This window comes from Dermochelys coriacea, chromosome 1 (genome assembly GCF_009764565.3).
Source record: "Dermochelys coriacea isolate rDerCor1 chromosome 1, rDerCor1.pri.v4, whole genome shotgun sequence".
Lineage (NCBI taxonomy): Eukaryota > Metazoa > Chordata > Testudines > Dermochelyidae > Dermochelys > Dermochelys coriacea.
The window spans coordinates 265,207,926-265,231,671 of NC_050068.2; the positions used below are offsets into that span (position 1 = coordinate 265,207,926).

Genomic DNA, 23,746 nt, shown 5'->3' on the forward strand with positions numbered 1-23,746 from the left:
GAGGGGACCACATCTGTACGCAGTATTCAAGATGTGGGCGTACCATGGATTTATATAAGGGCAATAAGATATTCTCCGTCTTATTCTCTATCCCTTTTATTCCTATTATTCCTAACATCCCATTTGCTTTTTTGACTGCCGCTGCACACTGGATGGATGTCTTCAGAGAACTATCCACGATGACTCCAAGATCTTTCTCCTGTTTAGTTGTAGCTAAATTAGCCCATTATATTGTATGCTCTTTAGACAGAGCCTCTAGTTGTTGGTTTAATCAGTTTAGGTATTGTAGTTTAGGTTTGATGCTTAACTTAAAAAGTTAAAGGTTTTAGTGCTAGTTATCTTTGGCCAAGGGCCAAGAGGCCAAGAGACCAGGTTTGAAATGAGGCATATCATATCTGACGGTATTCCCGGCATTGAACGCACACACTCAGTGCCTCACTTGTCTTGACTATAAAGAAGCCCTGAAATACTAAACACATCAACAGGAGGGGGTGGTCAAACTTCAAAATGTCAGAGTCTGAGTTTGGATCAGAGAAGTATCCAAAAGTTTGACCGTTTCTTACTAGTTTAGCCAAATCTTTAAAGGCACCTTCCTAAACCACACGACCTTTGCCCCCTAAGGACAGCCTCAAGTGTTCTAAAATCATGAGTCAAGCGGCAAAAATCATGAGATTGGGCTAAAAATCATAAGAGTTTTTAAAAATAAAAAGTAAATGTGGGTTCTTTCTAGTTGCCATCTGGTACTGGAACCTTTAGGATTCATGTTTTCAAGCTAGAAACTTAGTAATTAAGAAAAATGCTGAGGTTCTCATATCATCACAGGAATCCAGGAGCTTTAAGGAATAAAACCCTAATATTGTGATAAAAGCAGGAGAGTCAGCAACACTCCCCTTCCAAACCTCCTGCAGTCCTGGGCTTCTGTCTATTTGAGGGGGGGGTGGTTTCCAGCAGGTCAGGGTGAACTTCTGACACACTTTTAACATCTTCAGGAGGCTCTCATGATGTTTGGAAGAACTGAGAAGTAAACCCATGCACTCCTTCTAACATGATCCTGCTTTATCTTTTTGGAGGAGGCAGCCTTCCTATCCACCCCTTTAGTTAGCTGCAGAATTGGAAACACTCGTTTGAATCTCACTAAAGCTTCACATTAGCCTTTCAGTGCATGCAAATCTGTCTCATCCCCAAAGTACAAATACCATGCAACAATCCCTGTTCTCTAAAATTGAGGAGGCGGGCAGGAGGGGGAAAAGATCAATCAAACTCTCCCCAGTACACCACTCATCATTTTGAGAGAACCTAGAACATAATTAAGTATTGACTAGCCCTCTTTGGAAGAAGAGATTTCTGTGACTGTAATGGAAGGGGTAGAGGGTCATGTGATGGTTAGATCTCCCAGTGACCATTGGGTTATTTCTCCCACTGAAACCAGGAAGGCCAAACCCTTATCAACACATTTCAGAATCTCACGGGAAAAAAAAAAAAAAAAAAAGGATCCAAGTGGTGTGGTGGTTTATATTCAGGGTTTGTCTCTGGAGTTCTTAATTTTTGGAATCAGTGTATTCACTTCTAATCAACAGGCAATAGACAACATATTGTAGGTAACTACATTTTGCTGTCCTGAGTTCAGTTGGATATAGTCTCCTCTTCATTTTGTGTCTGAAATTTTGCAGAATGTTGCTGTATGCTGTTTAATGCCTTTGGTATGTTCCACCCCAGAGGTAGCTGCATTTCAGCAAGGGATGAAGTGATCTTTATAGTCTGCCAGTTGCAACTGGTGACCACCAGATTTAGCTAACACTATAGACTAATTTCTGTCATAACCTTTTGTTTTCACATGCTTGTAAGTTTCCAAAACATTCATCTTTGAGGCTGACATTTTCCAGTTATGGGCTCTGACACAAGGTGATTGAAGTTTGAGCAGAGATTCCAGCATTTTTAATGATCAGAAGATATAAAGCCTATGTTTTTCCTAGTGCAAACAATGGTTCATGTAGAGATGTTTGGATGAGGGGTATAAATGTGCACTTGTATAGAACTTTACAAGTATTATTATTTAATTAGACTTCACACTACTCTGTATAATTTCCTCTGGTCCTGCACCTACATCATTAATTGTGCCAGCCGTACAAGTGACTGATCTTTTCTGGGAGGAATTTACAGTTGTGTCGCAGCAACTTTACGCCAGTAGATCTGATGCAAAGTAGTTGTAAGTTTCACCCCGAGGCTTCCCCAGAAAAGATAAGACAGTTGCCATTTATTCATAAAAATCTACAGAATCTTAACGTCAATGTGTCACCCTTGGCAGTGTGGCGGGGGAACTCACTGCCCCCCTCCCCAGGCTCCCAGCTCCAGGTCCTCTGGTTGGTGGAAATTTTGATAATACTGCACAATGTCATCAAAAATGTGCATCATTCAAAGGCCCTTTCTCCCACGAACGCAATGGTACCAAACATGACAAACCTAGAACACTTACATAGATAACTATTCAAGAAAATGTTGAAAAATCAACTTTTTTAAATTATACTTTAACACAGGCATGACAAATATGCATCCCTCACCAAGTTACATTGTAGCCCTTGATTGACAGTACTGCGTTACTGGCTAACGCTCAGAACATGATACCTGGTTACATAGGCGCCGACTCCGTGGGTGCTCATGTCCTGGTCATGTCTAGATCTCAGCATGATGTCGATCTACATGAGACTTTGGGAAAGTCCGAGTTCTCCAAGGTATCATGATTGATGTTCGAATGCTATGGAACAATGTATGTGTGCCAGGTGAAAAGCAAACTAATGCACATCTTGTATGGTCCTCCTAAGCCAGGACCTACTGACAATGTAACCGGCACATTATGTCGGCAGGGGCCTTTCAGCAGAGCAATCATAGATGGTATGACTCAGGTTCAAGTTCTTGGCAAACCAGAACCTGTTAACACCTGCTGAGATTGGGCTGAATACTTCAGTATTGAGGTCACGGAGAAAATACTGGACCTATGATGAAATCCACCTAGTGTTTGACATGTATGCAGAAAAATCAATTAAAAATATTACCAGAAAGAAGAGCCTCCATGCTATTGCACCTGTCTAATATAAATTCACTGACTCCATGAACATCTCCAGTGTCACAGTGAAGTATCTACTATCTCATATTCACACAAAGGATGAGTCAAATGCATACCTTGCAGGAAAAACACTCCAGCATGTGAAGAAATGCTTGAAGAATTTGATTGTCACATGGTATAATCAAGCTGCTGCCTCTCACTGTTCAGTGGAGTTTCTTTGTAGTTCCCATGAGGAGGCTGACACTAATATAATCTTGCATGCTATCAATGCCACAAATGCTACTAAACTTTGGATATTTGCACAAGACACAGGTGTTCTAGTGCTCTCTGTGAGATGCTACCCAAGACTTCAGCAAGTTTTTGTTTTTGTGCCTCCTGCTGGGGAACAGAATTGCTCTATATCCATCAGAGATGTGTTCCTGTAATTCGAACCATTAAAAGACGCCATCCTGAAAGATTTCCATGCCATTTCCAAATGTGACACTACTGGACAATTTGCTGGAAACATCAAATTATCTTACTGGAAGGCATTTGATTCAGCCACCAAAGACTCCTTCCTCACTCTGAAGGTGCTCGGAACAGCTGGAGGCATTCATATGCCAAGATTAGTATTTGAAGACCATCGTTGTGACATTTGCTGAGCTACATAAGTGGATGTTTTCCAAGAAGCAGACAAACAGAGAAAAATGCCACTGACAAAGGATGCATTTACATCTGTTATCAGGAAGGCAAATTACCAGGCAATGGAATGGCCTCAGGATGATTAAGTGCATCCAAAATTACTCTCCTTTATCGGGCATAGATGGATCTTGGAGGATGGACTGATCACACCAGTTATGTTTGAAATACCAGTGCTCTGGAATCAATCTTTTAGCTAATCGAATGATCATGTACAAAGACCAGATGCTCACCGCCCTGCAAATGTTTGGCCAGCAGCCTATGACTTATGGAGATGTATGAATGTGGAACGGATGAGGATTAGTGTGATAATGCATCTAGCAATGGTGCCCTAGATAGAGACAATACTGATGATGACTCCGATGAATGAACGTTTTAAGTCTTTTTTATGTAAGCAATGCATCCTGGTGTTAAAGTGTAATTACCACAACTTTGCCTTTTAAACATTTTCTCTAATATATATCTACATAATTGTTCTAGGTTTGCCTTGTTTGGTAACTGAGTTTGGAGGGGGTGGGGGGAAAGGGCTTTCGAATGATACCCAACTCGCCCCATTTCCGATGCCATTATATTATCAAAATTTCCATCAACCAGAGGGGTGGGAGTTGGGAGCCGAGGATAGTGAGCCCCTCCTGTGACACTACCAAGGATGACACCACTGAAAGGATGATTCTGTAGATTTTTATGAATCAGATGACACCTCCCTGACCTTTCCATCACTGACTTGCCCACACAATGAAATTTGACTATATTAGGCTCTTAGGCTAGAGTAGGAAGCCTCCCTTCTAAACGCAGAAATCCCCCCTGCCCCAATGAAATATACAGTATCTCTTGGACAGTGTCTCTATGGTAAACTAGTGACATACTTTGGAATTCTGTGGGAAGAAAGTTGCAAAATAAATGTAGAGCAACTTCAGTGGGATTGACAGGAAAATTTGGCCCCGTAACTGAAATTGTATAAATGCATATATGCTATACAAGTACAAGTCCCAAGCCTGCCTGAGGAATCATTTAAAAGCATAAATCCTGTTGAAGTTATTGCTATTCACAGGAACTTACAACATATTTTCCCCATTCTTACAATACTTCATTCTACTAGTACACTAGTTTATGTGGCAAGTGAAAGTGACAAAGATGTGAATACATACCTTGGTATGGGCGCAGATGTGCACAGTGTGATGGCCTCTGTATAGATAGGAATGGGTGTGTGTGTTTAACATGCCTCAGCACTGAATGTGGTAGGCTGAAGGTCACAGAGCATGTGTTTAGCAAAGATGGGAGGGGACACACATGGAATGGTCCAGACACACAGCACACAGCAGGGGCCTTCATGGGTTTCCGTAATTCCTGACCTATATTAATGTGGAAGGTTTCCTGTGGAAGTAGGTTCCTGAAATTCATTCAGAGGGATGAGGCTGCAGGTTGGATGGCAAGGAGTCAGTCAGGTGGGAACCTGAGCCCAGGGGAACGTGATGGAGTGCTCTGCCTGAGGCACCGGGAGAAAATTGGAGACTTAACGCCCAATTAAGCAGCTTTTAAGCCAGCTAAAGCGCTAATCACATAACTCCAGTCCCCAGCTCAAAGGTGATGAAAGAAGACACAGGGACCCTGGGCAACTGCTGCTGCCTCTCCCACTTGCTTCCGCAGCACATATACTAAAATTGGAATGATTCAGAGAAGATTAGCATGGCCCCTGTGCAAGGATGACATGCAAATTTGTGAAGCATTCCACCTATCAAATACACAAAGAGGGCAAGGCTGTGGGAGAGGGTGTTGGTGAAATGACAGGGTGGTTCAGGCAGGGAGAAAGAGACTGAAAGATAGAAAGTGGTGGGAGGGGGCAACTGGAAGAAAGGGGAAAATAGGGACATAGGTGGGGACACAGAGAGGGGGAAGAGTGGAGTGAGCCAGAAGGATTGAAAAACAGTCTGGTAAAGGAAAGAGGGGTCAAAGACTGCAGATATGTCTACACTGCAAAATGGGTATGCTCTTAATGCAGAAAAGAAAAGGATTCAGAGTAGCAGCCGTGTTAGTCTGTATTCGCAAAAAGAAAAGGAGTACTTGTGGCACCTTAGAGACTAACAAATTTATTTGAGCATAAGCTTTCGTGAGCTACAGTTCACTTCATTGGATGCATTTGGTGGAAAATACAGTGGGGAGATTTATATACACACACAGAGAACATGAAACAATGGGTTTTATCATACACACTGTAAGGAGACTGAGTAGCAGCCGTGTTAGTCTGTAGTGAGCTGTAGCTCACGAAAGCTTATGCTCTAATAAATTTGTTAGTCTCTAAGGTGCCACAAGTACTCCTTTTCTTTTTGTAAGGAGACTGATCACTTAAGGTGAGCCATCACCAGCAGCAGGGGGGGAAAGGAGGAAAACCTTTCATGGTGACAAGCAAGGTAGGCCATTTCCAGCAGTTAACATGAACATCTGAGGAACAGTGGGGGGCGGGGGGTGGAGTGGGGGGGGAGAAATAACATGGGAAATAGTTTTACTTTGTGTAATGACTCATCCATTCCCAGTCTCTATTCAAACCTAAATTAATTGTATCCAGTTTGCAAATTAATTCCAATTCAGCAGTCTCTCGTTGGAGTCTGTTTCTGAAGTTTTTTTGTTGAAGGATAGACGCCCTAAGGTCTGTAATCGAGTGACTGGAGAGATTGAAATGTTCTCCAACTGGTTTTTGAATGTTATAATTCTTGACGTCTGATTTGTGTCCATTTATTCTTTTATGTAGAGACTGTCCAGTTTGACCAATGTACATGGCAGAGGGGCATGGCTGGCACAAGTCCTCCTTTTCTTTTTTGCGAATACAGACTAACACGGCTGCTGCTCTGAAACCTCTTAATGCAGGTTAGCTAACTCAGGTTCAAATGGCAGCAAAGACAAAGCAGCTCAGCTTTTAGTGCAGGTTAGCAGCTGGAGCTCAAGCTTATAACGGTACAGCGGGGAGCAAGCTCCCCAGCCCACAGAGGTAGACTCGTCCTAGTGGGGCTCAAGCTAGCACGCTAGAAACAGCAGTGTGGATGTTCCAACACAGGCGGAAGCTCAGGCTCTCAAACCAACACAACCCCCTGTGCTTCCAGCCCGAGCCTGGACATCTACACTGCTGTTGTTAGCATGCAGGCACAAGCCCCACCAACACACGTCTGTCTACTGGGCTCGGGGGGTCACTCCCAGCTGCAGTGTAGAGATACTTTAGGGGAGCCTGGGCTTGTCTTGAGCTGCTAACCTGAGTTAGGCCGACTTGGCATGTCGCAATTGCTATTTTAACCTGAGTTTGCTAACACGAGTTAGCTGACCAGAGTTAAGAACACACCTCTTTTTGCAATGTAGATATACCTTGAAAGAGAGACCCAGGAAGGGAGAGGGCACTCTAACTGGCAGATGGGACAAGGAAAGTAGAGTTGCCACCCGTCCTGTTTTCACCTGGACAGTCCGGGTTTCGGCTTGTGTGTCTGGATGCCATTTGACAAGCTCTGATGTCAGGATCTTTTTTTAATCTTGGGAGGAGAGGCAGAGCAGGTGCAGGGCCTGTGGAAGAGGTGGAGAACAGGGAAGGGTCTCAAGCATGGGAGGTGAATTCTATGGGCCTGTGGAACCTGGGCACCAGGAATATTCGTGGCCCAGGTTTCTGGATAGAGAGAGAAGGATTCTACAGGTCCTCCTAGGTGCAAATTAGAGAACAGGAAATGAATGTCTCAGGCCTGGTCTACACTACAGAGTTAGGTCAATGTAAGGCAACTTACATTGACCTAAGTCTGTAAGCGTCTACACTAAAATGTTGCTCCTGCTGATGTAACTCGCCTGCTATTCTGACTTAATAACTCCACCTCCATGAGAGGCATAGCACTTAGCTCAATGTAGTTAGGTCAATGCAGCGTCAGTGTAGACACTGCGTTACTTACGTCGACTTTAGTGGCCTTCAGGAGGTGTCCCCCAATGCCCCACTATGACTGCTTTGGTCACTGTTTTGAACTCCACTGCCTAGTGGCCAGGTACACAGGTACACGCCTCTCCCCTCAAAAGTCCCATGAATTTTTGAAATTCCATTTCCTGTTTGCTCAGTGTGGAGAGCTCATCCAGTGACTGCCTAGCTAACCATACCAGCTCCACGCTGCAGACACACTACTGCAAGGAGCACACAGGAGGTGGTGGATCTCCTGCGTTTCTGGGGAGAAGAGGCTGTGCAAGCACAGCTCTGACCCAGCCATAGAAATGTTGCTATCTGTGACCAGCTCAGTCAGGGGAGAAGGGCTACAAAAGGGACCCGCAGCAGTGCCATGTGAAAGCTGTACCAGAGGGCAAGGGAGGCTAACAGTTTCTCTGGTGCAGAGTCGCAGACATGCTGCTTTGACAAAGAGCTGCATGCCATTGCCGGCAGAGACCCCTTCCCCACCGCCCTCGAGAGTCCCCCAGATACTTCGGAGGAGCTGGAGTCATAGGCCCCCAAAGTGAACAGTGAGGAGGACGTGTTGAGTGAGAAAGAGGAGGAGGAGGAGTATGGGAGGAGTGTTGTACATAAGACATAGGAGGAAACTGTCCCACTCTAGTGGGCACTGGTGAGGCCTCAGCTGGAGCACTGTGTCCAATGCCGTCTGTCACACTTTAGGAAAGATGTGGACAAACTGAAGAGAGTCCTGAGCAACAAAAATGATAAAAGGTTTAGAAAAGCTGACCTATGAGGAAAGGTTGACACAACTGGGCATCTTTAGTCTTGAGAAAAGAAGATTGTGAGGAGACCTGACAAAGTCTTCAAATCTGTTAAGGACAGTTATAAAGAGGACAGTGATCGATTGTTGTCCATGTCCCCTGAAGAGAGGACAAGTAGTAATGGCTGCTGCAAAGGACATTCAGGTTAGATATTAGGAAAAACTTTCTAACTCTAAGGGTGGTTAAGCACTGGAATAGGTTACCAAGGGAGATTGTGGAATCCCCATCACTGGAGATTTTAAAGAACAGATTAGACAAACATCTGTCAGGGATGGTCTAGGTTTACTTTGACTTGATGACTTTTTGAGGAGTCCCTTCCAGCCCTGCAGTTCTATGACTCTAGAATATAAGTGAGATCAGAATCAGGGTGTAAGTATTTTTATTATTTGTTGGAGTTCATTTCTGGCCTAGGTGGGATTTAGAAGGATAGAGGGTTTTGAAAAGGACAGTGACAAGTTAGTCCAAATAACAAATATTGTACATGTTTTATATCAGCTGTTTTAGATCCTCAGCTGGTGTAAATTAATGAATATAGATCCATTGATTCCAGTAGAACCACCAATCAAGGATCTGGCCCACTATATTTCAGCCTCAGGTCAGATATCTTTTCACAGCAAGACAAACTCATCCATGGAATTGTGAGTGTATTTTAAATTGTGTGTTTCCTGTATCATTAAAGTTTGCCAAATGTATTGTTATTTCTGGTATAGTTATGGTTACCATAGTTACCGTAGGGTTTGAGATCTTGGGGGAGAGGTTGCAAAAGATTTCTTAGAATGGAAGTGGGGGAAAATCTGACCTACAGCAACATTGAGAGTGGTGGTTCTCCCTTCCTGGGCCATAGAGACAGGATTACTGTTATTGTTTGACCCCAGTTTCTGGCCCTGTTCAGGTCTAAGCTGTGTCATACCGGAGTTGAAAAAAAGCATGAAACTCAATTTCTCACTGTGTTAGTCAATCACAAGAAAGGATGGAAGCCAGAGCATGAAGCAGCAATGTGAGAGGCCATAGCCATGGACACACAGAGGGAACTGATCTGGTACTTGACTCCTGGTCAAGCCATCATGCTCAGCAAATCCCATCATCCAGCTGGGATGCTTCTTAAAATTACAACAAAGTCACTCCTGCATGTCTGTTAGTGCCATGCAAAGGGAGCATCTAAGTGCACGCTTGCATGCATGTTCACACACTTACACACTGCAAAGCAGAGTCCAGCACCTTCAGAAGAGAAAGAGAAGTGAAAGGGCAGGGTGAGAGAATAGATGGAATGAAAGAGATAGAAAAAGGGAAGGCAACAGTGGGAAAGAGTGAGAAAGGGATGAAAAAGAGAGACAAGAGAAGAACATAAAAGGAGCTGGTTGAGCATTTTCTGTCAAAATGTCTTTTTCACTGGAAAATGGCTTTTTCAACAAAATGGAAAATTTTATTAAAAATGACCATTTTTGTCAAACGTTTTTAGGTTTTTCTTGGAAGAAAATTGATTTGTTGTAAACTGCAAAATTGGGAATTTTGGTTGCTGAAAACCTACATAATTTATATTTACTTTTAGAACAAAAGCCTGAAAAAAGTTTCAAAGAAAAATTTCGACAAAATAAAAAAAAGTTTCATTTTCATCAACATTTTTCACAGGGGAAAACAAAACAGTTGTTTCCCAGCATGCTCTCAATATAAGAGAGAGGAACAAGGAGAGAAAACAGACATCTGGGCCAGCTGGAGGCAGACAGAGAACTGGGTATGAGCAGTGGGTGTGGGAGGAGAGTCCGGTGCCATATATCCCCCAGGCTGCTCCAGCCTGCAGGAAGCTGCTGACCATGTTTAACCTCAGAGTGCTTGTGTGCCAGAGCCAGTCCCTGCAGGGAGGAGGAGATGCCAACCCAAATATTCAAAAATTGTTAGCCCAGCCTCAAAAAATTATGAGATTGTCTTAAAAATCATGAGGATATTAGAAAAATATATTTCAGCTTCTTTTTCTTTGTCTTTTGGTTTCAGACCCTTTAGGTGATACCCAGGTCACATTTTCAAGCTTTGCTCCACAACCGTGAAAGTAAGGACTTACTGACATTTTTTAAAGAAAACTGAGATTCTCACATAGGGTATGTCTACATTGCAATTAGACACCTGCAGCTGGCCCATGCCAACTGACACAGGTTCACAGGACTCAGGCCAAGGGGCTGTTTAATTGCATTGTAAACATTCCAGTTTAGGCTGCAGTTTGAGCTCTGGGACTCTCCCAGCTTGCAGGGTCCTAGAGCCCAGGCTGCAGCCTGATCCCGGACATCTACCCTGCAATTAAGCAGCCCCTTAGCCTGAGCCCCACAAGCCCAAGTCAGCTGTTGCAGGTTTTTTAATGGCAGTGTAGACATGCTCGTAATGGCCAACCTGCAAGATGTGACACTTCAAGGAAAACACCAAGGCACAGATCTTCAGAGTATTTAAGTCAATATCTTTGTGAATCTGGACTTTGTTACGGTGAGACCAGTGACACTTGAAAGAGTTGGAAATACTGCCAGTATTTGATGCACCTCTGACATTGCATTCAGGCCAGGCAGAGGGTGGGCTCAGCTCAGCACTGCACTCCCTTCATGATATTTGACATAATGCAGTATGACAGAACAATGCAGTCGTATATGAGGTGGCCACAGGCCTGAACTAAGTGGGTAGTTGCCTCGGATGCCACATTTAATAGGGCACTGGAATCGCACTGCGCTGCTATGGTAACTCATCAACAGTCCAGCCTTGAACTGTTCTTCTGCTCCAGGAATTTCTGCTCAGTTGCTCTACCCTCTCAGAGAGTTCCCTGTTCTTGTTCAGCCAGCCATTTTGGTCCCAGATGTGCCCCAGAATCCTTTCTATCAATAGGTGCAGCATCACCTTTTAAACATCACTGTAGCTACTTCAAAGATTACTGGGTAAGTTTGGAAGGTAGAGATACCTGCTTCAGAAATACAACACTCTCTCTCCCACTCTTCTCTCTCTAATGTTATGTTTGTGTCCTTCTCCTCTTGTAATTTCTGTGTCTCTTTTCATTCGACTCCCTGTTTCAGAACAATATACCCCTTCCTCTGTGCCTTGCCCTCACTCCCTGGGCCAGATCATTAGGTGGTGTAAATAAGAATATTCTCACTGAAGTCAATGGAGTTACATCAGCTGAAGATCTGGCCTTCTTCAAAATCATCTTCAGATTCATTGCTTTCATCTGGATCTCTGTCACTGCTCTCCTCTGAGGCTCCTGCACCTGATCATTAAAAGACATCCCAAATAAAAAACAAAGGTCTTTAAAAAAAAGTGTGTTACAATCAGTGGAGTTATTCCAGAGATTAATTTGGACCAATGTATGATCTGCTTCCCTTGTAAAATGTCCTCACAAAATGTTGTATTCCCCTTGTCTTCTCTATCACACCCCTACCTGCCTCTTCTGTCACTCCATTCATCCACAGGCCTAACCTCTCTACTCCAATGCAGGGGCACCCAGAAGACCTAGCTGTTATCTTAGCCCATGGGCTATAATAGTGGCATTGGGCTACTCAACTATTTTGCCCCAAGCTGCTAGATTGTTGGAGATGAGGGAGGATTCCTTTTCCCCACATTCCCTTCCCAACTCAGAAAACCGACTTGGGCCTTCCGTTAGGAGCATGTCATGCTTATAACATTTCTTTAAACCTTCCCCTAGATGCACTGTCAGTAAAGCCAGGATCAAAGGTCTTGGAGACACGGTTGCTATCCTCCAAGGACAAATGTCTCATGATTGGTGCCTTGGGTCTGTGACGTCACCTGCGGGCAGACTATTTCTGGAGAATGAGTTGCGTCTTTGAGAGATTTTTCTAATCAGGCCGGAGGAAGGCAATTTAATGATTTCCGAGAGAAGCTCTCAGCACTGTAAGTTTTCCCTGCAACCTCTGTGTCCCCCAGACTGATGGTGGGGAGGGAGGGTGGGAGGAAAGAGAGAAACTGAGATGAGAAAAGTCTAATGAAACCACTGGGGAATTGTTTGGAGTTTTGTGTCTGGAAGAGACAGTTTTTCATTTCTTAGGTAATGTTTTTCTCTGTCTCTTACCTTAGTATAGGGTAGGGTGACCAGCTGAAACTGACAAAATATCGGGACACATAGGGGAAGCCAAAAAAAGAAAGTGGCCGGAGCGGAGTTGCCAAAGCAAAAAAAAGCAACAAAACAACAACAACAACAATAACAACAACAACAAAAGCGGCTGGAGTAAATGGAAATCTTGCACGAATAGTCAGCCTACCTATAAGAGGCTGGTTAGTTTGGAAGCAGCTTCTTCCTTAGTGTTTTTCTTGGTGACTGTTTGGTTTGGACTGTTGCTTGGCTGTTGTGGAATTCATCTGAGTCTTTGTATGTCTGGCACTGGCAGGGCATTGCTGTAAAATGTGTACAGTGTGGTAAAGACACTACTGGAGTCCAGGACTCAGCTGCTGTTTACAAAGTACTGCTGAAACCCCAGGAGCTATTTGAAGGGTTCTGCTCACACAGCTCGATACCCCCTTCCCCAGTCTGGTAATAAACCCTTTCTCTCTGTAACCGTCTGTCTTCCAAGCTCACCATTTCACTTTAGCAGTATGGGATGGGATTTCCTAGGATTCCCATCAAGGAGGGGGCTGCAGGACTTCAGTTCTACTTAGAACTAGCTTAAAAGCTGACTCTCTTTTTAAGTGTATCCTTTTTTGTTTCTGTTTGGTCTTGAAACCATTGCTAGAGAAAAGAGTCTGAGAGCTCAGAGCAGTAGAATACAGGCATCAGCAGTGGCCGAGGCTGGAAATATTCATTACATCCCCAGTTCAAACAACTGGCAGTGGAGCTGTGGGACTTCTCTCCATTCAGCCACAGTTATGTCTGATACTGGATACAAAGTTCTCTAGCTAGAGCACTGCTGCAAGGAAGATCAATGCTGCAGCACACATGGGGCCCACAGCTGAGATGGCGAGGACATCACCACCTGGAATAAAACAGCGAGAGCATTTCTACCTGGAGACGATGTGTATTTCCAGGGCTTCATTGCGAGGAAGATCACAACCCACCTGGGACATTTTTGGGGCTGCACTGCAGATCTCAGCACATGTGCAGTAGTGCATGTCTGACCTTCCCAGGGCTCTGACCCAAGGAAGGTCGCAGCCCCCATGGGGAATCTGTTTGATGTTGCAATAAAGAAGATCATGTCAGATGTCTATTTCGCCTGTCAGGGAAATTTTCCATAGAGGATCAGAGATTAAAGCTGTGAAGGGGGTGGATTAAAGAGCAGCTATTTGTCACGGGTACTCAAGCCTCCTTAAGTGCAATGGAAGCACAAGGTAGCGGGGAAGGAGATTAACCTGGAAGGAGATTAGCCAGCCCAGAAGTGGGATGTCATCTGCCAGCACTGGGATAAGAACATCACTGTGGACAGATTGTATTAGGTAAAATTAGTGTTCAAACGCAAGCAAGGCCATTACGCAAATGGATTAAATCCTTGGCCAAGTAGAGATCCTGTCAGAGCCAATTAGATAACACTGTGTGAGGGAGGGCAGAGGATGTGAAGGAACATTCAGTTATCCAGAAACCTTCATTGGGAAAGGACAGGAATCCACAGCTACTGGCTCTGTCAGTTCTTTCACCCTGGGACTATCTTTCACTGTCTGGCAGTGACATTAGTGGCAGGGGAGCTGTGGCAAAGCCACTGGAACGTATTGAGAGGTAAGGCGCCAGAGAACTCAAAGAGGTGCCATAGAAAAAGATCAAATCTAGCTGAAGTAGGAGTTTGTCAGGCACCTAAGTATTGGGGTGACGGGGACCATCCGAGTACATAGATAAATGGATAGAGAGGGTTTCAAAACACAAGCAGAAGGCTGTGCTGTGCGTTTCCCCTACTTCTGTGAGTCTTGGGCTGCAGCCCCCCTCAGTGGGCCTGCATGGTTCTGGAGGAGTTGGTCACAGAGGACAAGAATTGGTGCAGCTCTTGTGTCGATGAGAAATGGTCTCCACTGCAAGAACAAAGACATCTTTGCCTGTGTGTGGATGGAAATTAACTCTCCCTGGCCTGTCAGTGTAATAGCAGCACATTGACGTTGTGCTGTCTGGTGCCGAGCTTGAGATGAAGGAAGTATGAACTCTCCCAACACTGAGACTACTTCCTACCCAAAAATTCTGTGTTCTGTGCTCTTTCCCAAGGCACCGTCAAGCTGTGGAGATGGGTAAGGAGAACAGGAGTCATGAAGGTGCTGAGGGGAAGAGAGAACTGTAATTCCTTAACCCTCTTGAATCCCATGTCTCCCCCTCTCTCTTACATCAGTGCAGATGAGAAATAGAATGTAGTATGGTTAGGTCTTGAGCTTTCTCCCACCATATACCAGGTGGAGGTGGCTGAAACATCAGTTAGGAGTGGGGTGGAGGAAAGGCTCTGAATCCCACAGATGGAGCCCTCCTATTATCTGCTTCTCTTCCTGAGTAAAGCTTGGGGCCAAGGGGGCTTTGAGGGACTGGAGGCAGCTGCCTCTCAAAGGCGTTATGATCTGCATGGAGTGTTGTGCTAGCACCAGCCTGGTGTCTGCTAAAACGGAGCAATCTCACTGACAGATGTTAGCCCAGCTGCCTCTCCGGTTTCTTGATGTCAGTATCCAGGGTTAAAAATCTCAGTCAGCCATTTTTACCATCATGTCACATTTCATTCTCTCATGCGTGGCCAGGATAGGAGGCAGCCAGCATGGTATCTGTGTCTGTCAGAGTGGATCAAAGCTAGTTAGAGATGTTCTTTGGATATTGATTACACATTTCTATTGCCCTATGCCTCTAGTGCTCCAGGAGGGTGTCTACATCATTGTAACTGTGTACCCCCTTGATTATTATTTTTCTTGAGAATAGTGCACAATGCTTTAACCACAAGTGTAGGCAGGTATAACCCATGCACAATGCTTAATTTTTATGCTTAAAGCTCTACATTTCTTAGAGCAAAGTAGCAGGGTCTAAAATTTTTTTTTGTCAATTCTTTAAATAACACATCCTCAGGAAGGAAAGATGGTCTTGTGGCTAAGAAAATAGGGACCAAACTCCCTGCTAGTGTAAATGAGCACAATTCCATTTACTTTGTCAGAGAATTTGGCCCTAAACTGAGATTCAGGAGACCTAGGTATAATTCTTGGCTATGACACAAATTTACTCTGTGACCTTGGACAAATCACTTAATCTCTGTATCTCAGTTTCTCTTGTATAAAATGTAGTTTCCCCACTCTGCAGGGTTGTTGTGAGGATAAATCCATAAATTCCTGAGAGATGCTCAGATACAATGGTGACAGGATTCATATAGGTAACAAGACAGATACATAACTAGATTTACTGTGACTAAGTTTGTGATCAAATTGAGTATATAGCAAGTGTGCCTTGGAAGATTATGGATATACTGTAGGCAGCAAGGCTTATATTTCATATAAGCATATATTTCAAACTATTCCTGGCTGTCACTGCAAACTCTACTGTCTGTTATTTCACTTGGGATGGCTTTAACCATTCAGTCTCTAGTGTATTAGTGTATGGAAAGATGTAGCTATTGAGGTATTTATAGAGTATTCATCACTTAGGCATCTGAGCACCTTGTATGGAATACCCTTATTTCAAAGATTGTGGTGTATCAACACACACGCACACGTTAAAATGGAATTGCTAAGAATATATTTTTTGCTCCTCAGGCTGTCCCCCCTGACCTTTCTAGATTTTGTTTAAAGGAAAGAATTACAGCAAGTGCAGGCACTGATGTGGGACAAGAAGCCTTCTCATTCCATGGTTGTCAATGATCTAAAAATATTCTCAGCTCTTTGGTGGCTTTTATAGGCTGGTGATTAGAAAGATCTCATCTCTGCAGACTGTAGCGTCATCACAGAGGGTGGAGGAGGGAAAGAGGATATTTGGAGGATTATACTAAAGTTACTGTGGTGACATAAAGGGATTTGACGTCAGTACTGAGACCATGAAGCTAATTCCAACACTTGTTAGCATGAACATTCAGTAAATGAACCAACAGAAATGCTTTAGGACAGGAGTTACATGATGAACGCAAAGAAGGGAAGTATGTGACTTCAGGAAGGGAGAAAGATAGACAACGGCCTTTTCCATGGATGCACATAGGAGTGGAGCTGAGGATAAAATGAGTAAACAGAGTTTACTCACTTCTCCTTTGGAGAATATAGAATGTATTGTAGGCTAGTTTATCCACTTATTTTTTTTTAACCACTATACCACTGGGTGCTCTTGAACAGTGTGCAATGAGCTGCATCAGACTTAATGAAGGGATGGGTGACCCCATGGGACACAGGTGTCAGGGATCCATGTCCTGTAAGGTGTAGAACCACAGGACCCTCAGATACCAATGCAGCAGCTCTATCACCTGAGACAAAAGAGAATGTATGTCCTCTACATGCCAGCAATTGAATTTATATCCTTTCCAGTCCACCATCCACTAGGGGATGACAGTGATCAAATGGTTCCTTGGCACTTTTACAATCTGCTGAGCACAGTGTAACACACAGTGTTAATTACTTAGCCTTGTTCCTGGATTTCCTTTTTACAATATAGAATTGTGGCCTGATCCATATGCAGTAATGGAGTATGCAAAGCCATTGTTCATGACACTTAAAATCATCAGAATTGGAGATGGACAATGTCTATTGGGCCATCTCACCAATTCACTCTCCCACATCCTACTCAATGAAGGATTGTTTCCTAAAATATATTCTCCACTGGTCCAATTTAAAACATCTTGGGAAAAACTATTTCCCTAGGAGGCTAATATTCCATATTGCCTAGATATTCTGTAATGATTATAAACATTTTCTTATGGTGATGTGGCACCCAGTAGGTAAATACTAAATCTGCAAATAAAAATATAGACTTTACCAGAGTAGGACAAACCAATTGTCTAGCTCCATTAGTACTAGTCTTTCTGCTCCACCAGAACAGATTACTGGGCTTTCTGGTCTAGCAACTGTCTACAACATTAACCAGTAATGCATGTTTCAGAAGCAGGTGTAACCATCTGTCTGCAGGTCACTGTGCAATATCCTGCTATGGGGTTAAATGTCTCTCTGCCCCCCGCTGGTGTCCCCATGGCTTGGAGACTGAGAACTTGCCATTTTTATCCACGCAAGTGTGACTGCAGATGCTGTTCTGATTCTTTTACTGTACATAAGAACGGCCATACTGGGTCAGTCTAAAGGTCCATCTAGCCCAGTATCCTGTCTTCTGACAGTGGCCAATGCCATGTGCCCCAGAGGGAATGCACAGAAGAGGTACTCATCAAGTGATCCTTGTCGCCAATTCCCAGTTTCTGGCAAACAGAGTCTCGGGACACCATTCCTGCCCATCCTGGCTGTTGAATCTCCATCCAGGCTCTGGTCAAAGTTATAGTCCTTTCTCTCTCCTCTGGTTGATGGTATCTAGAAGTCATAAGTTGAGCACTCTCCTTCCATTTCATTATCTGCATTTGTCTACAGACAGGAAGGTTTGAAAGAGGAGTACCTCGTGCATACAGCAACCAAAGAATGAGCGACGCCAATACCCTCAACACCACAGGAGTGGCAACTGGTCCCACCACACCACGCAAGGGACCTCCCAAGTTCAAGCAAAGGCAGACAAGACAATTCAAAAGCAAGCCCCCAAAGAAAGGAGTAAAAGGGTAAGAGCACTAATGAGAGCTCCAGGGACTGGTACGTCCCTTCCCATACATTAGGTGAAGCAGTGAGGAGATCTAATACACCTTCTCACATCTGGGAGCTTTCAGATGATCTCTGCATGAATAGAACATGAGAAGGCAGGATACGTTCTCATAGGGAGGAAATCATGCCAGAAGTGACACTTCCCCCATATGAGTCCAACAAGAGAGTTGCACCAAATTCTCCATGGAATCCATTAGGCCAAACCAGGAAACACTTGTATTATACTCTTGTGTCACTCCCTTTTAGTGTTGCCAATCCAGTAATTAAAGATTAATCTTTAATTAAAGATTATGTCATGTGATTATGTCCAGGAATTCATCCAACCAAAATTGGCAAACCTACGTCCCCTTGGCAGTGAGGAACTTCTTGTGAGTTGTTCACCTCCTCTGCTGCTAATCTTTTGTCTTTTGTTCCTGTAATTTAGCAAAATCCTTGTTGAACTATTCCCTTTTCCAGGTGCTGATCCAATCTCCCTTCAGTTAGAAAAGTCCCTTTGTGAGGTAATACTTCTCTTTGGTTCTGTTCCAGTCTCACTTCTCCTCTGTTGTCCTTTCTCACAGGTTTGGAGATGACATTCCAGGTATGGAGGGACTTGGAACAGGTAAGTCATATTTAATATTGCTCTTCAGATGCCTTTAAAGTATTTTTGTTACAAAAACATAGAATCATGGGGCTTGAAAGGACAGCAAGGGTCATCTAGTCTAACCTCCTGACAAGATGCAGGATTTGTTGTGTCTAAACCATACAAGACAGATGGACAATCAGCCTTCATGCTTCAGGGCTTAAGATGATTGCTTACTATGGTCAGGTATAAATTTAATTTTTGTCCTTCCATAATGTAGCACTGCACAAGTGGCCAAGGTGCCTTGTGGGTGTTCCAGCCTCCCTTCCTTGTAATCTTCTATCAGCTGTGGAATTAGGCAAATACTATGAAAAATTCATATCTGTTTGAATTTTTAAATGGATTCACTTGGCTGTGAATGGGCTCACTTGTGTTTGCTTTCTGCAAATATTCTAGCAAATTACTTCACTGGCAGGAAAGTTCACAGAAACAGTTACTTTAATGCCAATAATGAAAGAAAATCACAGAAAGTGAATTTCAAATTGCTAATTGTTAGCATTCTCACCAGAATCCTTATTCCAAGAGTTACACTCGTCTATCCAGTGACAAGAAATGTGTCATGTGATCTGTCCAATCAAAAGAGCTCAGATTTCAAACATCAGACACACCCCAATAATCTACACACCAAGAACAGTGTGCCAAGATTATTCAGCAAATAGTGTCAGATAACAAAAGTATTCAAGAAAATCACAATCTGGTTATAAAAACAAACGAACGGGGAAGCAAAATTAATCAAAAGTTTTTAAGTGAGCTGTTCACATAGCTCTAGTTATCAGTTGCTGGAGATGAGATACAAAACTGCATGGACTATGTTTTTTTTCTGGTGCAGCAAAAGGTGAAATGCCACATGGGAACCATTGATCTAGCTGAGTGTAGCGGGAGGCAGAAGTCTGCCCACTCTTACACTGATGGGGTGGGGAATTATTGTCCCTCACCTCTCTGCCTAGTCTTTGAATAGAGGCCCATTTTCCTTTCTCCTTCACCTAGCACTATTTATTTAATAAAGCAGCCTGCCCATCCCTATAGGATAGAAGAATCAATCAGGTATACGGAGCTTGTACTGAGCTTATCAAGTTTCACTCTTTATCTTGCAGATATCACAGTGATCTGTCCATGGGAGGCTTTCAGCCATCTGGAACTGCATGAGCTGGCGCAGTTTGGTATCATCTAAATCACCAGAATCATTGATGGTGTCTTCCAAGGTTCCAGAATGGTCTTCTTCACCATTGACACTTATTTTTGGCCCTTCCATCCACCTGCCCATTCTGTTGAGCATGTGCAGGGTGGCTTCATGAAATTCACCTAGTCCTAAACAATTCCTTCTCAGATTAACTTGGCAAGAAGTTATCAGGGACCGTGAATATTCACCAGGCCTCATCTGATAAAACTACTGGAAATGTTTAAAATATCTCTGTAAAATATCCTGTCTTCCCCCTGGAGTATTCATGTGTGTAAAGTCTCACCTGTATCCCCTGACTCCTGGGATGCTGTATGTATGAATTTTCACCCTATATCCCCTGCTCTGAGTTACCTGAGATACTGTCTGTATGTTAGGTTTCAGAGTAGCAGCTGTGTTAGTCTGTATTCGCAAAAAAAGAAAAGGAGGACTTGTGGCATCTTAGAGACTAACAAATTTATTTGAGCATAAGCTTTTGAAGTCTTATCCTGTATTCCCAACCTTGACCCTATGAAATCTAACTCTGAATTAAACCCATCCGCCACTCTCAGAACACTCTCAAGCTTTCCATGTGTATGTGAAGTCCAACAGATGTAGATGATATTCCCATGATATCTGAGCCAGCAATCAATTGCTCTATGTATATTCATAGGGAACAGAGTCCTTAGAGTCACCTATCCACCTTTCATTAGGAAGGAGAACCTGGAGTCTCTCACGTGAGCTGTGCATAGGGAATCTGCCACCTAAAATTCACCTCACAGCCGTAGAACAGAAGGGCTTGGGAATACTACATCTTCCCTATATTATCCACAGGTTAGTGGAGTAGTCATTAGATTTCTGTTACTCCAATAAGGACAGCTGAACACCTGAATGTTCAAGATCACTAGCTAAATCTATCACAGCACTCACCCCTCTGCTATCCTGCGAGATTGCCATTCTAATCAAGTGACTCTCAGAGTGATATAAATGTTCATATCCTATAAGTAGAAATCCCTTTCTGTTCCTGGTACAAGCTAGTCCTCATGTAAATATGGTATCTGCCAGTTGTTGGTTAAGAAAATGGAGAAGCATTGCAATCGTCACTTGACAGTGACATATAGCACATTAAGGGTATTTCTACACTGTAACGTAGGCCTGTGCATGAACCTTGGCTCAAGCCTAACCCCCCCTTGTGTGTACACTGCAATTGCGCTAACCCAGGACTCGGACCCAGGATCCCAGACCCTGCAGGGCTGGAGGAGTTAAGCTGTAACCCAGGGTGTGACCCTATTACTTTGCAATGTTGACAGAGCCCCGCTTGTCTCAGGTCCTGGAGTGAGCTGGAAGTATCCCACAATTCCATGGGACAACTTCCTTGGTCCTCTCTATCCCAACAATCTGCAGTCCTCTCTCATGAAAATGGCAAACGGCAGCAGCTCAGGTCAGTGTTAACCCATTCTCTTCTGATCACTGATCTGGAAGCACACTGTCAGAGAGCCTCCTGGGCTTGCAACAAAAAACAAACCAAACAAGCCTTTTGCAAAGTGACCTGCTTCCTGGTAAAGTGCAGGGTAGGCAGTAAAGTTTTCCCACAGTGCACCATAGTCCTAGGGCTAGAAAAGCCACATTTCAGAGGGTAGAGGTGCTAGGGACTTTGGGATATGGTTACTAAGACCTGGGTCTGCGCACTGCAATGTGGACGCCAGAGCCCTATGCTTGAGCCTGGGTTAGAAAAGTCTTAATATAAGGTAAAAATATAATGTAGCCGCTCAAGCCTAGAGTTCCCTAGCACAGGCAGCTGACTCAAGGTAGACACATCCTAAGGCATGGGCTGTGTACCAGCCAGATTTAGGTGAGTCCTTCTAGTACAGTGCAGGTTTAGCACAAGCTGGAGTCCTACCTAACTCCTTCTTCCTCACATTCAGCATACAGTAGCCCTCTCCCACCCTCCCATCCCCTGCCCCCACCCACATCACTCCATCCCTATCAACCATGAAATGTGAAGTATTTTCTTTTCATGCCCCTCTCCAGTTCAAGCTTTGCAGATTGCATGTGTTGAAGTTGAACACCTGACCTCAGAAGTTGGTGCAGCAAGGTGGGGTGAAGGTGAAAGAGAACAACTGGGAGTAGGCAGGAGATTAGTCCCACTTAACCTTATGGATCTATCTCTTGGTCTCTGGCAGCCTTTGTCCTTGTTGGGCTGGTGAATGGTGATTCAGAATTGTGACTCAGAATTGTGCAGAGAAGGGGCAAGAATATTCCCTTCCCCTCTTGCATTAAGAAAAGATTTTAATTTTATTCAGAGTCAAGGGACAAGTGGTTTTTATTGTCTGATACTCATAAAAGAGGATATCATCTTTCTAATCATTGTGGTGAACTTCATTCAAATTTACCTTTCCCTGGTTTACACTGCATGTGTCAAACTAATGATTTCTATATATATCTCCATTCTTACTTGAAAATGTTTAGCAAATATGTGTAAGCCAAAAGTTTAAAATCAATTTACACAAAGAATTGTTACAAATACATGGCTGCATCATGATCACCAGCTATTGTGAGGACCTTTAATCCAAAAAAACAAGACTCATCACTTAAAGATAAAGGGATATGCTCGTTAGCTGTCAATAGTACTGTTTTTATTTTCAATAGGCCAGTCACTAGAAGGCACATAGTACACAAACAGGAAACACATTACAGCAATGTAACCATTACAAGCACAAGTTGCATGTCAACTGGCGAACTACATCACAAGACTACTTCATATTGGGTTACGGGAAGGCGGCGGACTCAAGCCTGCCTAAAGCACCCTCCTGTAGCCCATGGGGGGGATCCACTGGGCCCGAGACTCAAATAATTCCATGGGAAAATGGAAAAATAACAGGGATAAGTGTGATGGTCAAAGGGTCACAGGTAGGAAACCTGTGGGGGACACCGAGCAGAGAACCCCGGACAGCGCAACTGCTCCTCCAAGGTGTCAAGGGAACCAGTGGATGCCGCCCAGAGGAACTCTGCTCAGATGTGTGAATGGAGGGAGGATCGAAAGTAGGCCCCACAGTTGCAGGAAACCCCCTCAACCAATCACAGGACTACTTGTTAGGCAGATACCATCTATAACTTTTGTTTTTCATGCACTGTTGCTCCTCGTTTCTTGTACCCTTCTCTCCTTTTACAGCTCTTCCGCTTTCTCAAAATCTTCTCTGTGCAGGTGTGATTTTTATTTAGCTTTTAAATATGAGTGACTTATTTCTTTTATCTTCAGTCATACTTAATAGACTTTGTTTTTTTGATTAAATAAGGATGTCAGTTTTCTTGTGCTTTCTCTCACCTTAAATTGCTCTATTTATATGACCCTTATCTCTCCCTCTCAGATTCTGACCCTCTCTTATAATTTGTCTGGAAAAAGGCCTATTGGTTCCAGTTTCTGGATCACACAAAGAAGTGTGATCATTGCTTCTCTCATCAGTGTGCTTAATTAGGAACATAACAAGAGGACTGAGCATTACAGTAGCCCTTGAGCTTCCATTTTTGTCCCAGGTTGAGACTTGGTCTTGTGGCATTGGGACTGTTCTCTGCCAGCAAACACTGGGGTATTCTCAAAGTTCCCTCTTTCTAAAGGGGTCCAGAGATTGGGACATTCTAGCGAACATCAAGGTATTGATAAAGTTTCTCCTCTGAACCCTGTGTTGGTACGTTCCCTTCTACCATAAGAGTATTGCTAGGTTTCCCCTTCAAAGGAGTCCAGAATCAATACCTTCCCTGCTAGCTCCCATACCTGGCTGAAGACCTGTTTTGCAGGGGCTTGGGAGAAGCTGCT

General features: G+C 43.7%; 1 protein-coding gene and 1 non-coding gene across 4 annotated transcripts in view; both read left to right on the forward strand.

The window, feature by feature from the left end:
- PDE6H (phosphodiesterase 6H) overlaps positions 1 to 20,330 on the forward strand; it is a 23,983-nt gene extending 3,653 nt beyond the window's left edge. Inside the window, exons 2-5 of one of the 3 annotated variants that reach the window (XM_038372271.2) lie at positions 12,132 to 12,337; positions 17,933 to 18,114; positions 18,715 to 18,755; positions 19,871 to 20,324. In XM_038372271.2, the coding sequence (XP_038228199.1) occupies positions 17,981 to 18,114; positions 18,715 to 18,755; positions 19,871 to 19,947 (252 nt within the window). In that variant the 5' untranslated portion in view covers positions 12,132 to 12,337; positions 17,933 to 17,980 and the 3' untranslated portion in view covers positions 19,948 to 20,324. Of the gene's footprint in view, positions 1 to 12,131; positions 12,338 to 13,977; positions 14,148 to 17,932; positions 18,115 to 18,714; positions 18,756 to 19,870 lie in introns of those variants that run through there. The other 2 variants (XM_043491287.1, XM_043491294.1) reach the window with 2 other exon arrangements.
- On the forward strand, positions 5,375 to 5,477 carry LOC119850276. The gene has a single exon (XR_005290801.1). It is a non-coding gene; the product is annotated as a U6 spliceosomal RNA (small nuclear RNA).
- Positions 20,331 to 23,746: the final 3,416 nt, after the last annotated feature.